This window comes from Ctenocephalides felis, unplaced genomic scaffold (genome assembly GCF_003426905.1).
Source record: "Ctenocephalides felis isolate EL2017-DRISC unplaced genomic scaffold, ASM342690v1 CF-g0.4_SCAFFOLD_01492, whole genome shotgun sequence".
NCBI classification, from domain to species: Eukaryota; Metazoa; Arthropoda; class Insecta; order Siphonaptera; family Pulicidae; genus Ctenocephalides; species Ctenocephalides felis.
The window spans coordinates 4,941,855-4,967,470 of NW_020537646.1; the positions used below are offsets into that span (position 1 = coordinate 4,941,855).

A 25,616-nucleotide genomic window follows, 5' to 3' on the forward strand; every position below is an offset into this window, starting at 1 on the left:
AAATATGCTCTCATTAAATCATTGTTATGACTATAGTAAATGATTTTAAATCAATTAAACTTAAAGTTAATATACTATACTTAAAATAATTAATTAAAGTGCGAATGTGACGCATAATTTTTGTGTACACAGTTACAAAAATTAAAAGAAATACAATCCGGCATATGTGTGTGCGCCCAACAAACCGTGAAGTTTATTAAGCAAGTTTTCAAGAGAAAGTCCTTTTTATAACTATAATAGATTATTTTATTTCAAGTAACTGCAAGTCATAAATTACAATTTGTGCAACATTTCGAATATGTACTTAAATATTGCAACTTGGGGACTGAAATCTTCAATACCAGTGGTTAATAATAAATAAATATTATATAAGGACATGTTATCATAATCTGTGTGTGGGGAAATATATTAATTGAATATTAGAAATGAAGTATGCTAAAGTATGATTTTTTTTCTAAATACATATTGCCAATTTTCAAAACATTATCCAGGCAATGCCCTTCCATTGCCAAACAACAAAGCGTGGTAAAAATTGTTTTCGTTACGCGACGCCAGTTTTGTTTCAACCGTCAGCCGGTGCGAGTCGTATTCGGTTGAAGTGCTTTAGATATGAATTTAATAAAATAACCAGACGTGTTTTAGTAAAATATTATTTAACAGGAGAAAATATATTGATATAAGTACTGTTTTAATTTTTACGCAAAATAAATATTGTGTTTTCAGTAAATTTTAATAGTAATGTGTGGTTCGGTGCAAATTTATAGGATGTGTCGTGTTTAAAATAATATACATTATGGTGACAATAATTATATATAAATGGATTGATGGATAACTCAACTTATATTTGCAAATGGTAAGTAATTTTTTTAGAAAATCCGATTTATTTTAAATAATTTTCTGTCAAAGTTTTAGCTGATGGCGAAATTATAATTTCTTTTCATATTATTTTCCAAAAATAATATTTTGGCGTGTGAACAATGCCATGACACTAAATAGTCATAAAAAGCCATCATCTAAAACTTTGACCGAAAATTATTTAAAATAAGTCCTGTATAAGTCTTTTTTAATTATTCTTATTTCTATTTAATTTTAAAAATCTGGTTGATATAATTATTAAACTAATTATTTGATTAAAACTAATTTGAACTCGCATAAAAAAGTACAATAAGATATTTGTTAAAAATAGGAGTACTTTGAAATGCTTAAAGAATAGCATATGACATGATTTTAACAATATATTTTAAAATATATTCAATATAATTATATTTTATTTTATTTTTTATATCCTAAAGTTTTATTTAACTATTAATTATAATTCTATTAGTTCTAATTATGATTTTACTATATTGTTTTATTATTTTTTAGATGTCGCGTCGCAGGTCTCGAAACCAATATAGAAAAGAAAATGGACCTAAAATATCTTATACACAAATGCAGTTGGATGCAACTGCTCTTCGTTTGGATATTTTTTGTTTTTCGAGGTAAGAGTAATAAAATAATACTATTTTATATACATATTTACATCCTATAGATATACTGTAAACAAATTTATAGGGAAAATTTAAACCAATATAAACATGATTCTCATAAATGCTTTGTATACATGGTACAATCTTCCAAAGTTACATAATTTTAAAATAATGTTTAATGCATAATAAAAAGTATTATGCAGTACGTAAAATTAGTCAAATGAGAAATATTTGAATACTAGTTTTTGAATACTACAAATAATGTAATTAATATTGATTTAAAATCCATATTATTTATGGTCAGTTCAGGAGTTCTCATTAGAATCATATAAGAAAGTTATACGAGAAGTTATCTTCCAATTGCAAAGTTATAAAATTTTAAAATAATGTTTCTTTTTATCATAAAGTGCGTAAAATTCAGACAAATCGGAAATATATTCCGAAATATAAATGTGTTTGAAAACTACAAATCAGATCATTATTGATTTAAAATCAATATTGTTTTTGGTGAATTTTTGAATTCTCATTAGAATCACATAAGAAAGTTATACGAGAAGCTATCTTTTTCTAAAGAAAGGGTTACTTGATTGAGTCTTATAAAAGTGTGAAAATTTTAAATTTCGCAATTTTGCTTTTCTTATTCAAGATATTTTATAATTATTTGTTGTTAACCCTCTGTAGGGTAAGTTATAATAATCGCAAAAAAAATTAAAATGATTTTTTTTATTTATATCTATACATTTTAAGGCGTTCTGAACATTTTGGCATATCTTATTGCCAAAAAAAATTGGATGTGTTATGTGTGTGTATGCGCATATGTAGTATGTATATATGTATCATACACACAATTATACTACATACACACACAATACATCCATGTTTACATACACAGTATACAAATTTTTGTTCACTGTTTCGATAGCACAGATCAACCGATTTGAATGATTTAAAAAACATTCGATTCGTATTGACAAAGAGAGCAATCGCTTTGAAAAAAAAAGATACTACATACACACACATTTAATACATTCATGTTTACATACACAGTATACAATTTTTTGTTCATTGTTTCGATAGCACAGATCAACCGATTTGAATGATTTAAAAAACATTCGATTCGTATTGACAAAGAGAGCAATCGCTTTAAAAAAAAAACGTACTACATACACACACACACTTAATACATCCATGTTTACATATACAGTATTCAATTTTTTGTTCACTGTTTCGATAGCACAAATCAACCGATTTGAAGGATTTAAAAAACATTCAATTCGTATTGGCAAAGAGAGCAATCGCTTTGAAAAAAAAAACATACTACATACACACACACTTAATACATCCATGTTTACATACACAGTATATAATTTTTTGTTCACTGTTTCGATAGCACAGATCAACCGATTTGAGTGATTTAAAAAACATTCGATTTGTATTGACAAAGAGGGCAATCGCTTTGAAAAAAAACATACTACATATACACACACACTTAATACATCCATGTTTACATACACAGTATATAATTTTTTGTTCACTGTTTCGATAGCACAGATCAACCGATTTGAGTGATTTAAAAAACATTCGATTTGTATTGACAAAGAGGGCAATCGCTTTAAAAAAAACATACTACATATACACACACACTTAATACATCCATGTTTACATACACAGTATATAATTTTTTGTTCACTGTTTCGATAGCACAGATCAACCAATTTGAGTGATTTAAAAAACATTCGATTCGTATTGACAAAGAGAGCAATCGCTTTGAAAAAAAAATCAATATTTACAAAAAAAAAAAACTTTTTTTTTTAAATATTGTTGTTTTCAAAATTTTCAAAAAATGTTAATGGTAAAGAATGTTAAATTATGGTACAGAAAGTTCCAGCAGTTTGCCTTATCGGTAGATGCCATGCACTACTAGTTGAGATATTTTAATTATTAATTATTGGTATATGCTAATTGGTATATTTTTTACATACAGATCTTTCCATGAAAATGCCAATTCTAGATTCGTAGTCAGTTCACCATCATCTTCCCATTAGTTGATCTCCTTCTTCTAGTTGCTAATTCTTTTCCACTTTTCCACTTTGTATACGAATTAGTCTAGCATTAATTTCTCAAATAGAAAATCCGTTGATGATATCAACAACAATGGTTCTTCGAATGCGAAACAATTCGAAAATGGATCTTTGAAGTCTTTTGAAAAGCGTTCGTTATTTCGTTTGTTAGGAAAGAGATGTTTATCGCGAGTAGAAAGTGATTTCATTTGTACGAGCTTGTGAGGTGTCTCGTTACGGTCGGTAAATGCTCCACATCCGATATCTTCGCCGTACGTGTGCTCCCTTCGCCGAACGCCACACATGGATCTGTTGATCACCCCAGGGCCGCATTTGTAAATGACCAATAAGGATAATCACCCTTACTAGTCGGTAAACGACACTCTTGGTCATTTTTGGGAGAAGTTTGGATATTGACCACATCTGGTTAATAAAGATCAACTTTCGAGAATTTTGGAAAGAAGTGCGGATATTGACTACCACTGATCTATAAAGATCCACCCTTGAAAGTTTTTGCAGGTTATAGATATTGAATACTCTTGCGCATAAAGATTCACTCTTGTCAATTTTGAAGAAAAGTATAGATAATAACTTCCGCTAGTTTAGATATTGATACTGGTCCATAAAGATCCACTCTTCAAAATTTTGGAAACCAGGTTGGATGTTGGCCGCCTCCAGTGGTCAATTAAAGATCAATTCTTGATAATTATCGAGTGAAGTATAGATATTGGCCACCACTGGTTCATTAAGATCTTGATGATATTGAAGAGATTGTTAGGTATTCACTACTGCTAATTCATTGAGTTCACTCTGAGATTGACCATCACTAGACAATAAAGATCCACTCTTGAAAATTTTGGAGAAATGTTTTGACATTGACCACTACTGGTTCATTAAGATCTATTCTTGATAATACTGGAGAGGTGGTTAAGTGGACTACTGCTAATTCATTAAGTTCCACTCTTGAGATTTTCTAAAATTGACCATCACTAGACAATAAAGATCCACTCTTGAAAATTTTGGAGAGATGTTTAGATGTTGACCACCACCGGACCTGTTCATAAAGGTCCACTCTTAAAAATTCTGGAGAGATATTTTGACATTGACCACCACTGATCTATAAAGTCAACTCTTGAGAATTTTGAAAAAAAGCATTATATTGACCATCACTGGCCTATAAAGTTCTAGTCATAAGAATTTTGGAAAAAAGTATGTAGATATTGACCACTACTTATTGATTTCTGGAGGGAAGTATAGATACTGTCCACCACTAGTTCATGTAGTTCTACTCTTGAGCATTTCTTAGATTGACCATCACTAGACCTTTTTAAATTCTGGAGAGATGTTTAGATATTGACCACCACCTAACCTGTTCATATAGATCCACACTTAAAAATTCTGGAAAGATGTTTTGACATTGACCACCACTGATCCATAAAGATCCACTCTTGAGAATTTTGAAAAAAAAAGCATTATATTGACCACTGGTCTATAAAGTTCTACTCATGAGAATTTTGGATAAAGTATATAAGATATTGACTGCTATTTATTGAACTCTGAAGGAAAGTATAGATCTTATCCACCACTAGCTCATAGTTCTACCCTTGAGGATTTTGGAGATAATGATATTAAAATAATTAGGTGTACTCCTAAATTATTTTCGACTCATTGATTGCATTGTACAATTGCTACTGCTAATTTATAATTTCAACTTGTTTTTGTTTATTACACATAGACTTGTATTAGGTACTTTTGAGATATCTGTGAAAAATGTTTAAGTTCACTTTTTCTTGTTTGAACTGAATTAGAACAATATAAGTTTCATAAGATGTGATGTGAATTCTTAAGGTATTAAAATGCAACCCATTATCGATCTCATGAGATTTTTTTTTGTAATGCTGATGAGTTATTAATTTTAAAAGCTGTTTTTACTTATCATAAAATCTATAATCTCAAAATTATTAGTATTTGACTCTGCCAGGTATCTTTCTAAATAGCCACGAGGCCTCAGGCCATACCTTCTGGAAAATAATGCAGTTACTTTCATGTATTATTAGGCAATATATTTATTATTATCAAAAAATACTTTATATTTTCAGTCAATTTAGTATTTATACCTAGTCAATGTCTGTAACAAAAATATTTTCAATATGTGGCTATCACAATTATCTTCTAAATTTATTTGGAGCGTTCTATTTGTGATATACAGTTATTTTGGTTTGGTTTATTATTGATTAAAAATAGTTTTCAATAAGTTCGATTTGGTCCTGTAATTCCACTTGATATCTTAAAATTAAATATGTAGAAGTTCTTGTAATAAATACACCGATGAATAAACAGTACTACTTTCAGAGCAACTCTCCATAATCGCATCGATGGTTTTTAGTTCGCGTTTCCTTACTTATTCGCATTAATTAACGGATAAATATCGCTTATGTTGAACAGATGTTCTTAATAAAAAAAAAGATTTATTAAACTTTGATAGAAATTATTCAAATTTTTAGCATAATAAAATTAGGACGAAAATTATATTTGTATTTAGATTTGGAATTAATATGATTCTTTTACTACGTTTTTATACTAGAACTATATCATCTACTTTTGGTTTATATCATTCTAAACCTTACTATATATGATATTTGCTAAGATAATTCATTGTAAAGCTCTGGTATTGTTGGATTGTGTAATTTATTTTCAAACACAACTGTATATGTGTAAGTATATAACTGAAATCTCAGGCTTAGTGTCTTCTCCGCATTTTTTTTATATTTTAACTAGACATTGCTGAATGCTGGCATTTTGAAAATCATTTCTGATCATATGAATATATTATTTTGATTTCATTTATATACATAATTATATTATATCAATAAATAATAATATGCCGTCAGTTCTTTGCCTCTTCTATGCTAAATATTAAGGGGCACAACTAGTGTATAAATTTTTGGGAATTTATATTAAAAAAACTACTTTATCAATCATTTCAAAATTTTAGGAATATATTTATACAGGTTTTAAGAAGACATAGTAAAATTTTTGAAGAAAATAATTAAATATTTTTTAAGTTATCGTCGATCTCCAACGGCGCGACAAAAAAAATGCCCTTCACTGCTGCAGTGATTCCAGCCTTGAACTGGATGAAATTAAAAAAAAAATCTAGTTGAACTAGTTAATATTGTCTGTAAAATGAACTACGATAAAGAAAAAAAATCAAAAATTGACAAAATGGCGGCGTTTTTAAAAAAAAGTCGAATTTTACCCAAAATTTTGGTCGTTTTTGGACTGCCAAAATTCGATCTTTGATCCGTTCAAAAAATCGATAGTTCATTTTACGGAGAACTATATGTAGAACATGTAAAAAATTTGATAGTGATCGGATCATTTGTTTTTGAGTAATCGCTGCAGCAAATTCGGAAAATGCTGTTTCGAGAAAAACGCGTTTAAAGATTAAATGATCGTTATACTATGTACTATATATATACTCTTTAAATGGCTGTAACTCAAAAACTATTTAAGATATCGATTTAAAGTTTTGGTATGTTATTTTTAAAGGTATAACATATCCAAATATGGAAAATTGAAAATTCGATTTTTTGAAAATTTCACACTAGTTGTGTCCCTTAAATAGATATAGTGAAGTGCTAAATACATTAAATAGCGATAATTATTTCAAACTAATTGTCACATCGACAATATTTTTTTTAAATTGATGTGATAAAAATATACACACATGCGATCAGTATGATCATATCAGATTTCGTGTCTAACCAAATATGATACGAATTTCATGTACTTTCCCCCGGTATACATCGTTTAAAACCATTACCCAGGAAACTTCGATATACACTCGGGGATTTGTTCATCATCACCACAAATGGTGTTCGTTCAAATATGCATTCAGGAAACTTAATCTATAAATTGTTCCTATATTGAATCGTGTGCCGGCGTCGTCCGCGTGCACCTGTAGAGTCCGACCAAACTCCCCCGTTCTAACAGGAATCACGCGCGACTGCGCCCCATTCCGTCCGCTTTTCGAATAAAATAATACCAACGACTGTCCTTCCTTACTGCCGAGCGTGTGTGACTCATACTCATACTCTGTATACTTTTATGTATATATTTACGTGTTAAAAATTAATTATTAATTTTATTTCTCGCTAGATTTTAATGAGCTTTCACAATGTAAGCTTTTAACGATTTTACTAATGAGTATGCATAAGAAATTCCAATGAAAAGCCTCGAAACATTTTTGTTGTAAGTTTTTATTTGACAAAATTAGCTTTAAAAAAGATGTACTATACTTAACACGCAGTCAAATAATATTAGGTTAAAATATCTCCCTTCCGCTTTTTTGCTCTTGGTTTGTAATACAAAAAAGCGGAAGGGAGATATTTGACAACCTAATATATAACTGTAACAAATGTAGCTGAATGTACTTTGTATAGCTGGCTATGAAAAATAAATAAAAAAAATAAAAAATAAAATAATTAACACTTTTTAATAAAATAATACGAACGACTGGCAACACCATTGCATGGATTCTGATTAGAATCGCTCAAGAATTTTCATATTTCAACCGCTTATCGTTGGCTTATAATAATTTAGTATTTGTTTTAGACTACAAAATCTATCCTCATACAACATTTCACCAAAATTAGAAAAATTAACATTTTATTTTAAAGGGACGGAACAACCGACATTCAGCAAAAATTAATCAACGTGGTTCCTAATCATATCACACTTTGAATGTTTAAAACCGAATACAAAAAAATTAAAAATAATGGGCTAAAACGTGAATAAAAATATCACACTTTTTGCTAATTACAAAGAAACGGCTCGACCGATCGTCGAAAAAACGATAAATATTATTCCTTATCAAATTTATAATAACAGCAGTACTTCGAATCTCTAGTTACATCGAATGGCTTTAACATTTTTGAAATCGGTTCAGCCGTTTTTGAAAAAACATTGACGAAAGGTCAAAAATCGGCTCACATAGACTTTACACAGTACACACACATATACTTTTTCCAAATTTGGTCTCATTTGATTTAGATTGACTTGAAACGTCATGAAAACGTAAAATTAGCCGATCGGATTTTTTGCAAAAACACACTTCTTCTTTGGGAAATTAAAAAAAACAACTTTACTAATTAGTGCGTCGAAGAATATAAAAAATATCTCTTTAAAAGTAAGAATATTTTAACCATCACTATCAGCTACACTTGATTACTTTGATTCAAGTCCAAGAAGAAATTTTTAACATTTTTTCAGTATTTTATTGTATAACTGATACTTTTTATCTCACAATATCAAAAAATAGTCTGAAGTCCAATTATTTAACCTTAAATTTGGTAAGAATCTCGTAATTCGAGATAACCAGCTGTAAGTCTGTAAATACCCTAAAATAGCATCATAAAAGTTGTCTCAAAACCTACACATGGTACCTACATCCTACCATATGTAGGTTTTGAGACAACTTTTAGGGTGCTATTTTGGGGTATTTACAGACTTTTTTTAGCTGGATATCTCGAATTCCGAGGTGAACTTACTGTAATGACCGGACTATTGTAAATTTTAGTTATTTTTTTCAAACGTTTTCAACATGCAAAACTTGTAATCGAGTGCACTTTTACGTTTAGTATAGTCATAAAGGTGTAACACACGAAAGAAAGTGAAATTCTCAATGAAAACATGATATTTAAAAAGAAAATTATTCTTGTATTAGTACTAAATAAATTGTTGTACATAACTGAAGAACAAAAAATATTATTGCATTGTAAACGTACAAGAAAAGAAACGGCGTTGCTAGTTTCTTATATTATTATTGATTGTGGTCATATCGCTTTATGACCATTTTTATTTTTTGCTACTTACTCATTGTCAATACATAAATAAAAGATTTAACTTGGTGCTGAGGTTGATTTTTATCTTATCTTATCTTATCTGCGGATATAGATATAGTCGTTAAGCACTAATTGGTATTTATTGATTTCTGATAGATATCTGCTCTGGATATTTTTCCATTTACATCAAAATTCCTTAACCTACGCAATACTATCTTCTTCTATCAGGTGACAATTCCATCATAATCCACTGACATAGTACGAAAATATAACAGTTATTTGTTTTTTCAGTTTTTGGCTAACAGTCCTATTGAGTAGGTGAGAAAATTACCTTATCTACACAATTTATTTCGACACGGTTTGGGCACGTCCCGAAAAATATAAAAATTACATACGGATTTGCGAAAGACTTTTTTAACGGTAAAACATATATTTTATCAGAATATGAATCTTATTTACATGACTTATATCTCATTACCAAAGTCACATAAAGCACTTTTTTATTGTTTAACAAGAATTTTTTTAATAAGGTGTGGTCTTAATGTACTTCCGCATGGTCTTTGACAAAAGTATCAAGATGATGCATTTTGTAAATGAACTTGATGATATTCATGTAGGAAGTTGAATTTTACCTGACTTTGTGAATAAAGATATATTTATTTATAGATATTTCTGGTAATCACTCTTTAAGGAAATAAGGAAACGATAAAACAAAAATATTGCTTCAAGGAAAACCTTAGCAGTGTCATTTGCTTAAAGATCAGCGTTTGGGTCAGACACTTTGTTTTATTTATTTTATGAACTCCATGATAAAGTTATATATATATATATATATATATATTTGTTTATAGAATTACTCTATTAACTTGAACTTCAATGGAATGTAAATTTCTTTTTTTTCTGAATTATGCGGTATCAGAAATATACAGAGCGTGCGCATAAGTTACATTTTAAATGAATTACTGATTTGCTGATACTATTATCTGTATGTGCTTTTTTATACTATTGCAACCGCACAGAGTTTGCAAACATTTAATAAAATGATGTATTTGAAATACTCTATCAGCAAAAAATAGACAGGTAAAAATTGGATTTAAATATCTAATTGCAACTCTATATAGAGAGATCTCTATAGTGATCTCAGAAAGTAGAAATATCTTACTGGAGATCTTCTACCACGCCATATTTGATCCGCCATATAAAATGGGGATCAAAATTATAGACCTATAGCTTATAGAATATAATTGTTCTGATTGCCATTTAATATATGCTAAAAAAGTATATCTAATTATACTTTTAATTGGTTTCAGAATATCATCCATCACAATCATAACACATATTAATTGAATGTGTGAGTTGTTAATGGGATTTTAGGAGAGTTTCTAATTTTAGAAACAGTTGCCTTTACCAATATTAGAGTGTAAATGCACAATTTAAATCCAAAAATCGTAAAATATCTTATTAATTAATACCAAAGATTTAAATAATCAAATCCTTATCTATTACTATTTTTGGTAATTATTTTATTTGGATTTTTATATAAGTGGATTTTGATTCCCCTGGCAAATTAGAACAAAATATCGGCGGTAAGCAACCATGGTAAATATGATCTTCCGACTGGAACAAAGGCGAACTGGGTTCATAACTGTTATTTAATGCGTTAAAATTCTATTTTATCACTGATGCAAACAGTGAATCGAAAATTTTATGGGTTCAAATGATATATAGCACTTATTAAAAAGAACTTTCCAGGCTTAAAGATAACCTTTGTCTAAAAAAATCAAATCATTTTTATTGTAGCCTTTTTTGTGAAGTCTTTTAACACGTTTATCGTCTTGTCAGTCATATATGTCCTGATGCTAAGAAGTTCTACATGAGCTATGTCGATCTGGTAGAAGACTTGTCGAGATATTTAAAAAATAGTGTTTTTCCATTAATTTTGCTAAAAAAAATTTTTGATCATAGGTTTATCATATTTTCTTGATACCTTTTGAACTCGATTATCTAACAAAATTACAATTGCCCATGTGAGAAATTTTTGGTCTTATCTTGGTGATTAACGTGTTAAAATTCAGAAAGTAGTTTAGGGGACGTCCATTTATCACGTGATCGATTTTAGGAATTTTTGGAACCCTCTCCCTCCTCTCCCTTGGTGATACGTCGTGATATTCAAAATTATCTCTCTCCACGACCAAAGATCACGTGTATTTTTAGTTTCGTAAAATTTTTCGATCGAGTTTTTAAAATTAACGAAAATTCGTAAAATTTTAGTTTTTTTTATTTCAGGTCAAAAATAAATATACATGATATCTACTAGACCCCACCCTTCCCACATAATTTTTTGTCAACAAAATTTATGAAATTTTACGAAATTTATATCAATTCTCAAAATTTAGGAGTGGTAATCGCAGGTAATCAAATCATGTGGGGCCATTCTTAATCACGTGATCAAATTTTAAGAATTTTTGGTTTTCCTTCTCGATAGGATACAAGATACATAACAACACGTGTAGGATAGTTTTAGCATCTTTAAACATATAATGGTTTTATATTTACCTATCACTCATAAAAAATATTGTTAGTGCAATATGTATTTTAAATTACTTAATTTAATTTCACACCTTCTTTAATTTTATGTAATTTGTTAAATTTTAATAAAATTTTTCATATATTGATTCACTTTAAATGGCGTAAAGTACAGGTGACCTGTATAGCCTCGGTAGCGCAGTAGGCAGCGCGTAAGTCTCATAATCTTAAGGTCGTGAGTTCGATCCTCACCCGGGGCAATTCTTTTTTTTTTTCGTAAAATCTCTAATAAAATATAATAAGAAACAAACCTTTAAATGTATGAAATAATTTTGTAATATCATATAAACATTTTAAAAAACCATTGATGAACGTTAGTTTTTCTAATTTAGTATTTTTTCTATTACTATTAATGATGAATCACTTGAAATTATTGATTAAAAATAGTTTCCAAGTGAAAATAGTACTTTTAGACTTCACTGCAAAAATTTATATAGAAAAAATCACAATAGAAAATACGAAAGCAAAGATGCCCTGGTTGCAACGAAGTGAAAAATAGCTTTTCCATTTGGTTCTGAACAAGTGAAAATAGCAACCATTGGGTTGCATTATAATAAGAAATATACCAAAACTAGAATTAGTCAATCATTGGATTGTTTTCCAAGAACCATTGGTAAAAGTAATCATTGCAATTATGTGTTTAAATAATTTTAATGCATATTATCATAATGTATCCAATTTGAATATATGTTTAATTAAATTATTTATTTTGTAACAAATTTTGAAATATCTTAATGCTTTGCCATGCTACGCTGAATCTTTCCTTTTGCATTGGGAAATTTTGAACAAAGACAATGCACGAATATTATAATCATTTAAACATTTTTGTAAGGAAGTCGTAAAAAAGATTACAAAATATTGCAATCACGTTTTGTTAATTATAAGTGAATACAAAACCTTTTCTATTTCAAGATTTATCGATGTTTGAATATAAAACTCACAATTAGATATACATTTAAAATTGTTCGCGATCAATAATTGATGATTTCTAATAATTAAATTGGCACTATCGCCAACTATGTTATACTTTCTATTGAATAATTACATATATTTTCATGCAGTTGTTATGTTTTAATTATACGTTTGTACATTCAATTTAACACTTATACGTTTTCTAAATACATAAATAAAATTGTCGAAATTATGAAATTGCTTGTATAATTTTGAATTCCCAATTGCCATATATCAATCAATAAATTACATTTGTAAAAATACTTCTATTTTTACCTAAACTCAATTTTTTATCATAACTGATATAAGAAAGCATTTGTATAACACAATGAATGATATTCTGAAAAGAATCTGCATAAACTTGTTTTTATATAATTTTTTTTTGTTAGTTTTTATATTAAGTGAAAGTAATTAGTATTGGTATTATCCATACGAGCCATTAAATCTATTATGATAATTTAGCATCAAATAATTTTATTGTCAACAGATTTTTTATTTTCCGCTCTAACCGGATAGCAGAGTAATTTCTTTTCAAATTTTGCATTTTCTTATGATAGTGGACTAAATAAAAACTAGTACCTATTAGAAATGCGCGATCTGCCCGACATTTGAAAGTTAGTCGTCTGTAAAAATAAAGAATTTTAAGTGACTACGATTAGATATCAATAGAAAGGTATGAATAAAAAAAATATTTCAATCTTGTATAAATAATGCCTATATTTAGGTGATTTTTCTTTAATGGTTGCTCTGGATGTAATCCATAATCAAATATAAAAAACAAATTCTTCAAATTTCTTCAAACAAAGTTGTTCAAAGTGCAATTGGCATTTCGTTACTGTTCGGCCTTGTGCATTTTTTATCAGATATTTCACATAAATTTTGAGTAAAGTTTACTTTTTATTTTCTATATTGAAAAGATTCTGATTATTGACTATGGTTAATTAAGTCATTTACTACCGATAATTAAGTCATCCCAAGTATTCGATGTGAACTGGGTCGATTTGTTTGTGACAAGTTTTCTTACTATAGGAACTAGTGAGACATGATCATTATCAGTGTTACGCATTATACGGAATTCCTGTAATAATTACTTTTCCTATTCATTAAATTTGATCCTATTCACTTAAGTACAGAACTAGGTCTTCAGATCAATATAAAAAATTAAATAAATCAATCAGTTTTTTTAATGCCCACATCATTGATCTAAGTTACGGTTACTAATATTCCTGAAATTTAGATGAAATCTCTTCTTCTTCACTTACATATTTAAGAGTAATTCAGGTTGGTAATCATAATTAAAGTCTTTTCGATTATTCTATTGCAGAAAATATAAATCTTTCGTTTTCTCGAAACCTAAAACAAACATCAATATTCGTTTAAGTTTTACTAATGATCATTGACATGGCTTGTAATATAAACAATACTATTGAAACAATAGTTTTGCTGAACTAATGGAAATTTAAATCTATTTCTCATCAAGATCATGTTCTTGATCTTAACACTGGATGCTATACATCATAACAATAATTAGAATGTACTATTTGTAATCTCACAATCAGCTAAAAATCTTTAATATATTATTTATAAATTTATCTATATCTTTTACATTAAGTGAATGTAAAAATAATTTTGTACTGATTCAACATTTTATTCACAGAAACTAATAGTTGGTCTACATATTTATTTTGTAGTAAAAAATGGAGTCGCAAAAATACACTTTTTACATAGCACATCTTTCTCAAAATATATTTGAATTAAAACTATACCATTATTATTTGAAGTTCAAACATTGAGAGCGTATAAGACATAACACTTATTTGTTAACATTTTACTGACTGACCAAGTGTTTTTAATAATTGTTTAAAATTAAATAATATCAGGCTTTTGTCAAGTAAGTTTTTAGGCGAAAAATAGTAATTCAAATATTTTAATTATTTCTTAATACCATATGCGTGATTATTCGAATTATAATATTTTTATTATAGTATCAGCTGATAGTCGATGTTTTCTGGAAGGTGGTGGATCTGCAGAAAGTTTTTTTGTAAGCGAAGATTTACCGGTCGGTTCGATAATTGGTAAGTTTTTATTTGGAAATTATAACATTTATTTTCAATGCAATTTTGCTTGGATTTTATTATATTTTTTTTTTTTCAGGGAGTTTAAGTATACTTGGTGATCCCCGAATAATTGGTGGTGATATCACGTTGGGACTTCGTGAAAGAGATAGTCCTGTACAAATCGCAGCAGGTTCGAGGGATTTGGTTTTAAGGGCGCCACTGGATAAAGAAGGAAGACAAGGACCATCTTCGGTCTATGTTAATGTAATTTGCGACAGGAGGCTGTCTGGAGATCCGGTGAGTTGTGAAAATTCAAGAAATAATAAATGAGTTATTGAATAGAAGAGTAAATATATAAATGAGCAAATGAGCAAATGAGCAAATGAGCAAATGAGCAAATGAGCAAATGAGCAAATGAGCAAATGAGCAAATGAGCAAATGAGCAAATGAGCAAATGAGCAAATGAGCAAATGAGCAAATGAGCAAATGAGCAAATGAGCAAATGAGCAAATGAGCAAATGAGCAAATGAGCAAATGAGCAAATGAGCAAATGAGCAAATGAGCAAATGAGCAAATGAGCAAATGAGCAAATGAGCAAATGAGCAAATGAGCAAATGAGCAAATGAGCAAATGAGCAAATGAGCAAATGAGCAAATGAGCAAATGAGCAAATGAGCAAATGAGCAAATGAGCAAATGAGCAAATGAGCAAATGAGCAAATAAGCAAATAAGCTAATGAAAAAATGAGCTAATGAAAAAATGAGCTAATGAAAAAATGAGCTAATGAGTAAACGGGCAAATGAGCAATGAATAAATGAGCAAATGAATAAATGAATAAATATAAATTCAGTAAATTATAAATGAGTAAATTCCTGAATGAGTAAATTTCAAAATAAGTAAGTTTCAGAATGAGTAAGTTAGCAATTGATTAAACGAGTAAATTAGTGAATGAGTAAGTTAGCAATTGATTAAACGAGTAAATTAGTGAATGAGTAAGTATGTTGATTTAGTAAATGTTTAAATGTGGAATTAACAAGTATGAAATGATGGTGTAAATGTTTATATGAATGAATGTGTAAATTTAAATAATGAATGTTTAATCAGCAAAAGAATCACAACTGTTGAATAATAAGTATTATAAATAATATCAAAATTAATTAATTTGAAAAAAAAAATATCTTGCGTCGGCCGGGAATCGAACCCGGATCAACTGCTTGGAAGGCAACTATGCTGACCATTACACCACCGACGCATATGCTCTGTTCATATTGTTTCGTGTATATAATACTATGCTCTATACACAGATACATTATATTACACGTATTTATTTTCAGAGTTTTGTAATACCTGTAAATATTCGTGTAACTGATGCTAATGACAATGCTCCGCAATGGATAGGCGCTCCTTATACACTCACACTGTCAGAAGTGACCGTGCCCGGTACAAGGTAAATATATTGATATACAGTGTTATTCTCTTCTCTTCCAAGTCCCATATGGTCTAGTGGCTAGGATACCTGGCTTTCACCCAGGAGGCTCGGGTTCGATTCCCGGTATGGGAAATATTTTTTCTTCTTTTCAAATTTATTATTTTAACATTTTTTGTTTTATATACTTTACTATTATATTATATTCTTATGTAAAAAAGCTATTTATCATAACATTTATTAATTGCCTCTTTATAAATATATTTTATTTTTAGGGTTTTGCAAGGTGCAAGGGCTGTTGATGCGGATCAACAAGGTCCTTTTTCTACTGTGGAATATTCTGTATTACCAGGACCAAATTCGGTAATATTAACTTTTCAATACTCTCTCCTAATTATTCATTACACATAATACATTTATATTTATATATGCAGTAACATAAATTTCTACATAATTGTTTTTATATTTACATTTTAGGATATATTTGCTTTTGTTACGCCTCTGGAAGGCACATTAATTTTAAGGAAGCCTTTGGATTTTGAGACTATGCCCAATTTTACAGTGGGATTAAGAGCGCAAGATCAAGGAAATCCTCCAAAGTTTACAGACACAAAATTAGATGTGAGTTTTGTTTACTATTAATATTTTATATCATTTATCGCTTAATAATTCATTTACAAAGGAAATGTATTCATTATTTATCGCTTAATATTTCATTTATAAAGGAAATGTATTCCTTATGAAGAATGCAATTTGTTGTAGAATGCGGTGAATTGTATGTATGATATGATAAAAAAATAGATATGTGTAATTAAAATTTCTTCTATGTAACATAATTAATTATAAATTATAATGAAAAATGATAAAAAATGAATTGACCCCGACGTGATTTGAACACGCAACCTTCTGATCTGGAGTCAGACGCGCTACCGTTGCGCCACGGAGTCTTGTTATATGACTTTGTAAAGATCGAAACCATTTGTTCGCCTATAATATCACATTAATTAATTGACACATGTTCATGATATTATTTTAAGTTTTTATTCAAATTTTAAAAATAATATACAGAATTAAAAAAAAATGTACAAATTATTTCTAATAATGCAATGATTCTGAAAATGTTTTTTTGTTTAATGAGTATTTTATTTTAATTAGGTCTTTGTTGCTGATGCTGACGACCAAAATCCAAAATTCTTGGACGAAGCTTATACTGCCATCGTTCCTGAAGGGGCTAGAAGGGTAGGAAATTAAATACTAAAATGTTTGTTTATATATAAAAAAAAATCTTTATAATCTTAAAGCCTTTTTTAATATTATCGATAATAATATAGAATATATTTCTATTCGATTCATTTACTATTAAAGTAGAATAATTAATAATAGTTGTTCGGAATATGTATCGCGTTCGAGTAACTCGTTTCCATATGTCAGGATGGCCGAGCGGTCTAAGGCGCCAGACTCAAGGTTAACCTTGCCTGTGTGAACAGGCCGAGCGTTCTGGTCCTCTATGAGGGCGTGGGTTCGAATCCCACTTCTGACAAATATTTTTTTTTAGTTTAAAAATATTATTTACATAAATAAATAATAAATATAATAAATTTATTTAAATAGTCTGAGAGGTTTTTAAATTATTGTTATTAGTTTTGATGTATCCCACATATGTATATAAGTTTCAAGATTTTTTGGGTTTTATAGTAAGCTTCAATTTATATATAAATTATACTAATGATTTATTATTTTTTATAATTAGTTTCATTTATTTTCTTAATATTCTTCTAGGGGGCTATATTACGGACATTACCTCGACCAATAGGGGCAATTGATCAAGACGCTGGATTAAGGGCTTCTTTAACGTATTCATTAGCACCACCAGCACCTCCGGCGTCTTCGCTTTTCAGGGTTGACCCCAAAACAGGTGCATTGACATTAGTCGCTGATCTGAAGTCTGGTGACCTGGTACAACCAGTCACTCTTGTTTTGAAGGTAGTTACGAAAATAATGGAATTTGTTCATTAAATGCTAAGTCTAAAAGTATTTTCTATTATCTAATAAATCTAATAAAACTATATGTTTTTTAAATAATTTATTTTAATTTATTTTTTAGGCAACCCAGGAAGATAACTCTGATAGATATGCACTTGCCACGTTAATAGTGTCACGTGCAGGCTATGGACCATCTTCAAATGGAGCTATCAGAGCTCCGTTGATTTTTCTTCAATCCGAACTTAATATTGATATATCAGAAGATTCGCCTGTGGGCACCAGGCTAATAATGCTACCTACGAATAGACCAGGAGATCCGGTAAAAAATTGTTTTAACGTATTTACATATATAAAGTAAATAATTAAATATTTAAAATTAAGTATATTTTGCCCACTATTTTTATAGGCGGTTCGATATTCCTTAATTGAAGCTGGTTGTCGAGGTCTTTTTGCAATATCTCCTGCAGGTGAGGTTCTTTTGAAGGCGAGCCTCGATTACGAAGTTGCTACCAAACATCGGTGTCATATATTAGCTACGGATGGTCGTGCTGTGAGTTAAAATTACTTTGTTTTGGATTTTAATAAATTAAAGTATGTAAAATATATATTTTTGATTTGTATTTTAAATCGGATTATTTGTCATATGATTTCAGAATGCTACAGCATTATTGGATGTGTCTGTAGTCAATGTCAACGACTGGGAACCACGTTTTCGACGCGCACATTATGAATTTGCTGCACCAGGATTGCCAGGAAGCAAAGGAACTCCTACGACGTCTGCTGGTTTACTACTTGGCAGATTAGAAGCAGCAGATGGCGATAGAGGCGATGTTCTTACCTTGACTTTACGCGGAAGTTATTCGAGGTAAATCCGAATTTCGTACAGTTCTGGTCAGTTGATCAATATTTTAACTTACTATTTCTCCAGCATGTTCTCGTTGGATCCAAGTGGAGCTTTATTTCTTCGGCCTGGCGCTATAGAAACTCTTTTAGGCGGAAATGGTAAATCTAATAATGATAGCTCCGGTGGCGTTCTGGTTCATTTAGTAGCCACGGCAACGGATAGCGGGGTACCGCCACGCTCGAGTTCAGTTCCAGTGACGGTGCGAGTTGGTGGAGCACCGGGTGCAGGAGCTATTGGTAGAGGTGCTCCAACGAGAGGTGGTACTTTAGCCGATTGGGGTTTGGTTACGGCTTTTACCGCACTGCTTGGTTTGTTTGCGGTTGTTATTGCAGCACTTTCGGTTTATATATATAAGGTGTAAGTATTAAGCCCAATGTTAAATTTTTATGTCTATTGTATAAACACAAATATTTCTACTCAGTTTTAAACAAATGTGGTACTAAATACAATTTTTTCTCAGCAGCAAGAAACCAAAACGAATGTCTAGAAATCGTATACACGTAAACGATACAGGGGGCTTTTTACGATCCCAACAGAAACCGCCACAGCATACAATTGGCGGTTTAGGTATGATTGGAGGTGCGCTTGCTAGAAGTGCAGGAGTTTCTGCAAATGGTTTGGGAGGATCGGAAAGCACACTTAGTGCCGGGGCTAGCACAATTATTGCTAATAGTTTAGAAAGAAGAGCTCAAGCGGATTATACTGCAACAGTTCGAAGTAAGTAAAGCAATTATCAATAATTCGTAATATATTTATCAAAATAATGCCAAAGAAGTAAATATAAAGTAATAGTTTTCATTATATTTTTATATAATTTCCAGGTATAATGTCGCGAGCGTCACAGAGAAATGGTATGTACGAGTGCGGAGAAGAAAGCCCTACACCTGAAACATCAGAGTTATCTGGTACAACATCAGGAGTTACACGCGCCAACGAACAAGGGCGCGCTACTGGTCTGTGGGTTCAAGGTAGTGGAATGCCAACACGAGCTAAGAAACTTAGCTGGGAGAATGGTCAAGAAATTAAGGTAATTTTTGTTTCATAATTTGTAGGCAACTCTAGTTTTGATACTAATTGATTTAAAAATTATACAAGTTAAATAATTATTTTAATGGCATGATATTGTTTTAGACTGATGATGACCCCATACCACACCGCAATGGAACCAATTTGCCAGAAAACTTAACAGTGTATTTTTAGAAAGTAAATAATTGTGCAATAGTGATTTTTGGGGTTGTATTGAATTTTGAGTAAAGTGAATGTTGTCTGTTCTATTTTATGGGATCTTTCAGTTCATTCAACAATATTGAAAGAAAATTATGTTCTGATTGGGTGTGATGGATAAATTATTACAAGGTAACTGTGTAATATGTCAAAAGATTTGTGGATCAGAATATTCTTTGAATCTAAAAAATACTAATTTAGTATATTAATGAAAAGTTATAAAAAAAAGATAAATGCATGGATTATAATATTTATATGCATATATTTCATAAATATTTTTTTATCTAACAATAAGTATATATAAATGGCTTAGTGTTACAAGATTTCTTGTGGAAATGTTACACATTCAAGTCATAACAATTCCATTTCTTTTATTTATCTATTACATAATAGTCATTTATGTACTATTAATTTTGACTTGGTAACTTACTATTTCATTTAATTAATTTAAACATTGTGAAAAGTCATTAAATTGTAAAATTATACATGCATACATATGTACATAGCTCATTTAATAATTAAGTACAACTTTAGAAAAATATTTTTTTGTGACAAACATTCGGCACATAATTCCTCTGCATACACTTTTATAATTAAGGATTATTAATTACAAATTAAATACTGTCATGTTTCAAAAATGATTTAATAAATACAAGAAATAGTTAACTAGAACGCTTTAAAATATATGTACATAGTAAATCTTTAAAAAAATATATATTCATATAAGTCTAACTATATTATAAGCAATAAAATTATAATGTATTAAAACGAGATTTAAATAACAGAATATAACAAAAAAAAATCTAAATTTTGCTTTCAATAACAAATTGATTTAAATTGTGATTATTTTCAGAAACAAATCACAATGATTCTTCTACAGGTTGGTAACTAGGTTTACCATGTGTGAATGGTAAATATCGATACTTTATCATGTGCTTTATTTGTCTTTTCATCGTAACCAGAAATAGTGTTATGAAGTAGAATACTAGAATTGGCCAAAATACTGGTATATTGAAGCAGTCAAACATTGTACAAAACAGTGCGATAAGTGTGCTGACAACAACTGATAACCAAAATTTAAATTCTGGTAGTCTTCGAATAAATGGCCGAAACTCTTCATTAGCTAAGGTTGGCAATTCAGGCCCCTTGAATAAACATCGAAAATAAATTTAAAGAAAGGAAGATTGATTTTTAAATCAATATTTATTACAAGGTTACCTCATCATCATCAAAATTTAATGATGGATCCATTTTAGGTGTTAAAAATGCTATAAATAAATTCAGATGATAAATTCCTAAAGCATATGTGACTATATACCATCCATGTGTAGTTAGGACTCGTAATAAAAGTAATGCTACAAGCAGAATAGCAGCTATCCATCTATATTTAGTATAGGGAACGGAATAGTCCAGCCAACCTGGAACAAATTTTAGGTTACATCAGATTGATAATGTAACATAAAGCAATTCAGTACAGTGTTAGAAAATAAGGTAATAAGGAAGGTATTAGATACTTTAATCATATTAATATTGTAATATAAAATGTTTTCTTCACATTCGAAGTATGAATTTTTATCACCATGGGAATTTCAAAACATTCTTACTTACGTTGTATTGTTTGTGATAAATGCGTACAAAACCTTGACAAAAAACTAGGCTGTGATGACTGTATTTCTTCGATTTCCATATCCATTTTAACACGTTAAAATTTACAAATATACAAAAATATGTTCTACAACTTAGGTTATAATAAGTATTTCAGTTCACATATTACTTAGCGAGTAATCAACGTTATAATAAACTAATTTTTCACTAATTGCATTTCATTAACAACTAATTATCAACAATAAATAACATAACTGTCATTTTATCGAATAACTGCAGATTGCGTTATCAAGATCCTCAAAAATGTCACGTTGCAAACAGAAATGACGTTAGCGATTGCTGTTGGTGCCAACAGATGGCGGAAAAATAATAAAAAAATTTGTAAGTTCTTATTTAGGAATGGGTTATTTTTAATTATAATTAATGGGTTATTATAATTATTATAAAAAGAAATTTAGCATTTTATTAACTAGATAAAAATATTTAAATTTCAGTTTCATTATTTAAATATAAGATGAATGTCTACCAACTTAGCAGTAGATGGCACAACAATTTTTACCCACAACTAACTTCAGCTAGTTGTCACTCTCTTCAGAGGCGCTGTGGCGCTGACTGCATCAAAATGGCGCAACTCGTCAAGCTGCTGTCAGTCGTATTCTGCGAATCGAGTGTAAACATTGTCCTTGTCCGAAATTGGACAATTTTTATTATTTAATTGAAAATGTTACATAAAACGTGAGTGATCATGAACTATGAAGAATCTGGAAATGCAGAAGCGTGTATTTGATGAAAGTGAAAGTGATTTAGCTTTATTGGGTGTTTATGATTACAATACGATGAAATCCAAATCGCGAATTAAAAATACTATTATTTTTTGCTTCTTTTTGGTCATAGCAGGGATAGTTGGATTTGGATATTTCTGCCCGGATCAGGTAGGATTTATTCTATTATTATACAAAAAAAATTATATATTTGTGTTGTTTATATTATGTGGGAATTGACTTTTACTTATTTAACATGTCAGTCCTTTAATTTTTCTGCATTTCAAGATATTTATTTATATTATATTGATATAATATTAAATTAATACAATTATGGTTAGAAATATAATTTTTAATTACTATTATTTAAGTACGGATTAAGGTTATGCCTCAATTTTAATTTAAATAATTAATTAGCTGCTTCACCTACTTTTATACTAATATAAAGATTCACACTATTAATTTCAAATGAAAATTTCTATCTATATTATCTACAATTCAGGATCAAATTATTACTAGATTATTTTCAACAAATTTGTTATAATTCAGCAATTTTTTATTTTTGTAAACGCTGGAACCACTATACTACTGTTAAAGTTAATTTTCTGTTTTAAAATGATTTATTTAAGTACTATATATATGCAACGACACATATACTTTATTTACATTTAATTCCAAAAGCCTTTCAGTCAGAACTTGTGCTCTTTGGCTAGCCATGTATTCAGTGGATTTAAATTGCATATATAAAAAAAACTTATCTAAATGTTAATTACATTTTGCAATTAATATCATCATTGCAGTTTTTCGTTTAAAATAATACATCCACTTACATTTCGTCAACATAGATTATTGCTATTTTAAATAAATACTATTATAAAAAAATCTGCAAATTTGTTAACTTTAAAATCTTCCCTTTTGTTTGATTTATCCATTGCAAATATTTTATTTCTGATTTCATTGATGTCTCTTACTCAAATATTGAAAGTACACAATTTGTTGCAAGCTTTATCAATTTATTAAGTATAAATACAAACTAATTCAATGATTCATAAACTTTTAACGTTATCAATATAACATTTTATTTTCATTCATGCTGGTCTTATCTTAATATTCTTTCTAGCGAATTTATCATAATTTCACAGTAATTGATATACAAGTGCAAATAATTGAAGTATGGACTTTTCTCGTTTTTAGTTTATGTATGTATTTTACATTACATTGCACAAATCATAAATGGTTTTCGAAACAAAGTTGTCATTAATAGGATTTATTTTAAGAATTTATGTCCCCTTACAGCGAGCATTGCTTTTATGAATAGATTTCTTAGAAAAATTCTCATTTACATGATTATTAAGAACATGTGCGTTTGTTTTACTATTTATGTCGTCGTTTTGAACGTTTTAAAGCAAAACACAGTTCTTTGTAGTAAAAAGAATAAAAATGCTCTTAGTAGGTATTACCATTGAATGTGTCCATTTTTGCCAGCTGTTTTCTGATTTATATGTGATAATTTGAAAAGCAATTCAGATTTTATCAGTCTTTTTATAGTAAAAAAACAATCAGGTATTGTGCTCTGTTTAATGCACTATTGTTGTAGATATCATGTACTTGGTGTAAAATTGCAACATCATCTGTTGAATATGAAGCATAGTAATGTAAAGTTAGACCATGAATATATTTTTATCTCTACTGGATATCATAAATAAACCTATTTTTTTTTTCATATTATACAACAATCAGAGTTGTTTACAGACCATATGAGTTAAACCTAAATAATATTTTTTATATATTATTAAGAGCAGTCAGAACTTAATAGTCTCCGAGCTTGTTGTAATGACTTTCTTAATAACATGGCTTTATAGATGGCAACTCAATGGTTGGCCTATCTCTTTTTGGTAAATTTATCATTACAATTTCTGTAATACTAGTGACTTTTTATTGGTTCCAGCAATGCTGGGTAAGGGCTATTTTCACATTGATTTTTTCTTATTTTTAATTATAAGTGAAAACTGATGTCACTACTGTTTGGATCTGATGGTCTACAGTTGAATCTAAAACATCTTATTGAAATTCGTGATCGGGGCTGTGTCTACTAATCTGGAGATGAAATTTCATATTATTTATAAATATAGCAGCATAACTGCATTCAATACATCATGGCTTTCAACAACCAAATTGTTGAATTTGTAATTGGATAGAATACTCTTGAAATAATATTGGAAAAATGTAAACTATTCCTAAATCTATAGATAATACATATTCTAAAATGTTCTTTGTTGCATTTAATATGGAATTGGTGTGTTTTTTTTATTTACTATTTATTAAAGATGTTTTTTCGCGGACTTCACTTTTAGAAGTGAACAATTAGTCCCATTAAACTCTCCGCTATCCCCTGTATCAGTGATAGCAACCATCCCGTGTAAAAGCTCAATGCCATGAAGATTGTCACCTTCATGGCCAATATAATGAAACGAAAATACGTCCGAACATAGTTTTTTAATAATTTTATTTTGTGACCTTTGTGACGTTACATTTAATAAAGGATTGGCGTGGTTTTTTGAGTTTTGACTTTATTTGTACCTGCTACTGTTCTGATAGTAACATGCCAGAGGGGGGAATCTTGAAAAGGGGTTTGAGTAGATTGAATCTGATTTGAATTAGGACATATGTATTGAGAATGATAAATATGTTACACTAATATACAAGGAGAAAACTGAATAGAATAGGCAGTGGCGTAACTATAGG

General features: G+C 29.4%; 2 protein-coding genes and 5 non-coding genes across 7 annotated transcripts; 4 read left to right on the top strand and 3 right to left on the bottom strand.

Moving 5' to 3' along the window:
* Positions 1-1,370: 1,370 nt before the first annotated feature.
* LOC113370314 (protein dachsous-like) lies at positions 1,371-20,481 on the top strand. Its single transcript, XM_026610984.1, has 15 exons — positions 1,371-1,481; positions 14,898-14,987; positions 15,067-15,266; positions 16,303-16,415; positions 16,670-16,757; positions 16,872-17,015; positions 17,550-17,633; positions 18,174-18,377; positions 18,499-18,696; positions 18,784-18,927; positions 19,031-19,242; positions 19,306-19,638; positions 19,745-19,998; positions 20,103-20,308; positions 20,413-20,481. The coding sequence occupies exons 1-15, from the start codon at positions 1,406-1,408 to the stop codon at positions 20,479-20,481; spliced, it is 2,415 nt and encodes an 804-aa protein (XP_026466769.1). The 5' UTR covers positions 1,371-1,405.
* Positions 12,089-12,161, top strand: Trnam-cau. Its single transcript has one exon. It is a non-coding gene; the product is annotated as a tRNA-Met (tRNA).
* Trnag-ucc lies at positions 16,149-16,220 on the bottom strand. The gene has a single exon. It is a non-coding gene; the product is annotated as a tRNA-Gly (tRNA).
* Trnae-uuc lies at positions 16,458-16,529 on the top strand. The gene has a single exon. It is a non-coding gene; the product is annotated as a tRNA-Glu (tRNA).
* Positions 17,270-17,341, bottom strand: Trnaw-cca. The gene has a single exon. It is a non-coding gene; the product is annotated as a tRNA-Trp (tRNA).
* Trnal-caa lies at positions 17,821-17,934 on the top strand. The gene is made up of 2 exons: positions 17,821-17,858; positions 17,890-17,934. It is a non-coding gene; the product is annotated as a tRNA-Leu (tRNA).
* Positions 20,482-21,333: 852 nt separating the features above from the next.
* On the bottom strand, positions 21,334-22,382 carry LOC113369849 (protein RER1-like). The gene is made up of 3 exons (XM_026610448.1): positions 22,114-22,382; positions 21,724-21,923; positions 21,334-21,650 (listed from the first exon to the last, which is right to left on the bottom strand). Exons 1-3 carry the CDS (start codon positions 22,196-22,198, stop codon positions 21,366-21,368), a joined length of 570 nt encoding a protein of 189 aa, XP_026466233.1. The 5' UTR covers positions 22,199-22,382; the 3' UTR covers positions 21,334-21,365.
* Between the last annotated feature and the right edge of the window lie 3,234 nt (positions 22,383-25,616).

Bases quoted from the DNA above. Each gene is read 5' to 3' on its own strand.
- LOC113370314 (XM_026610984.1), top strand. From the start codon at position 1,406: ATGGACCTAAAATATCTTATACACAAATGCAGTTGGATGCAACTGCTC. The intron at 16,416-16,669 runs GTAAATATATTG...TTTTATTTTTAG, and splicing joins GTGACCGTGCCCGGTACAAG to GGTTTTGCAAGGTGCAAGGG. The intron at 19,999-20,102 runs GTAAGTAAAGCA...TATAATTTCCAG, and splicing joins TTATACTGCAACAGTTCGAA to GTATAATGTCGCGAGCGTCA.
- LOC113369849 (XM_026610448.1), bottom strand. From the start codon at position 22,198: ATGGATATGGAAATCGAAGAAATACAGTCATCACAGCCTAGTTTTTTG. The intron at 21,924-22,113 runs GTAAGTAAGAAT...AATTTGTTCCAG, and splicing joins TTTATCACAAACAATACAAC to GTTGGCTGGACTATTCCGTT. The intron at 21,651-21,723 runs GTAACCTTGTAA...TGTTTATTCAAG, and splicing joins TAAATTTTGATGATGATGAG to GGGCCTGAATTGCCAACCTT.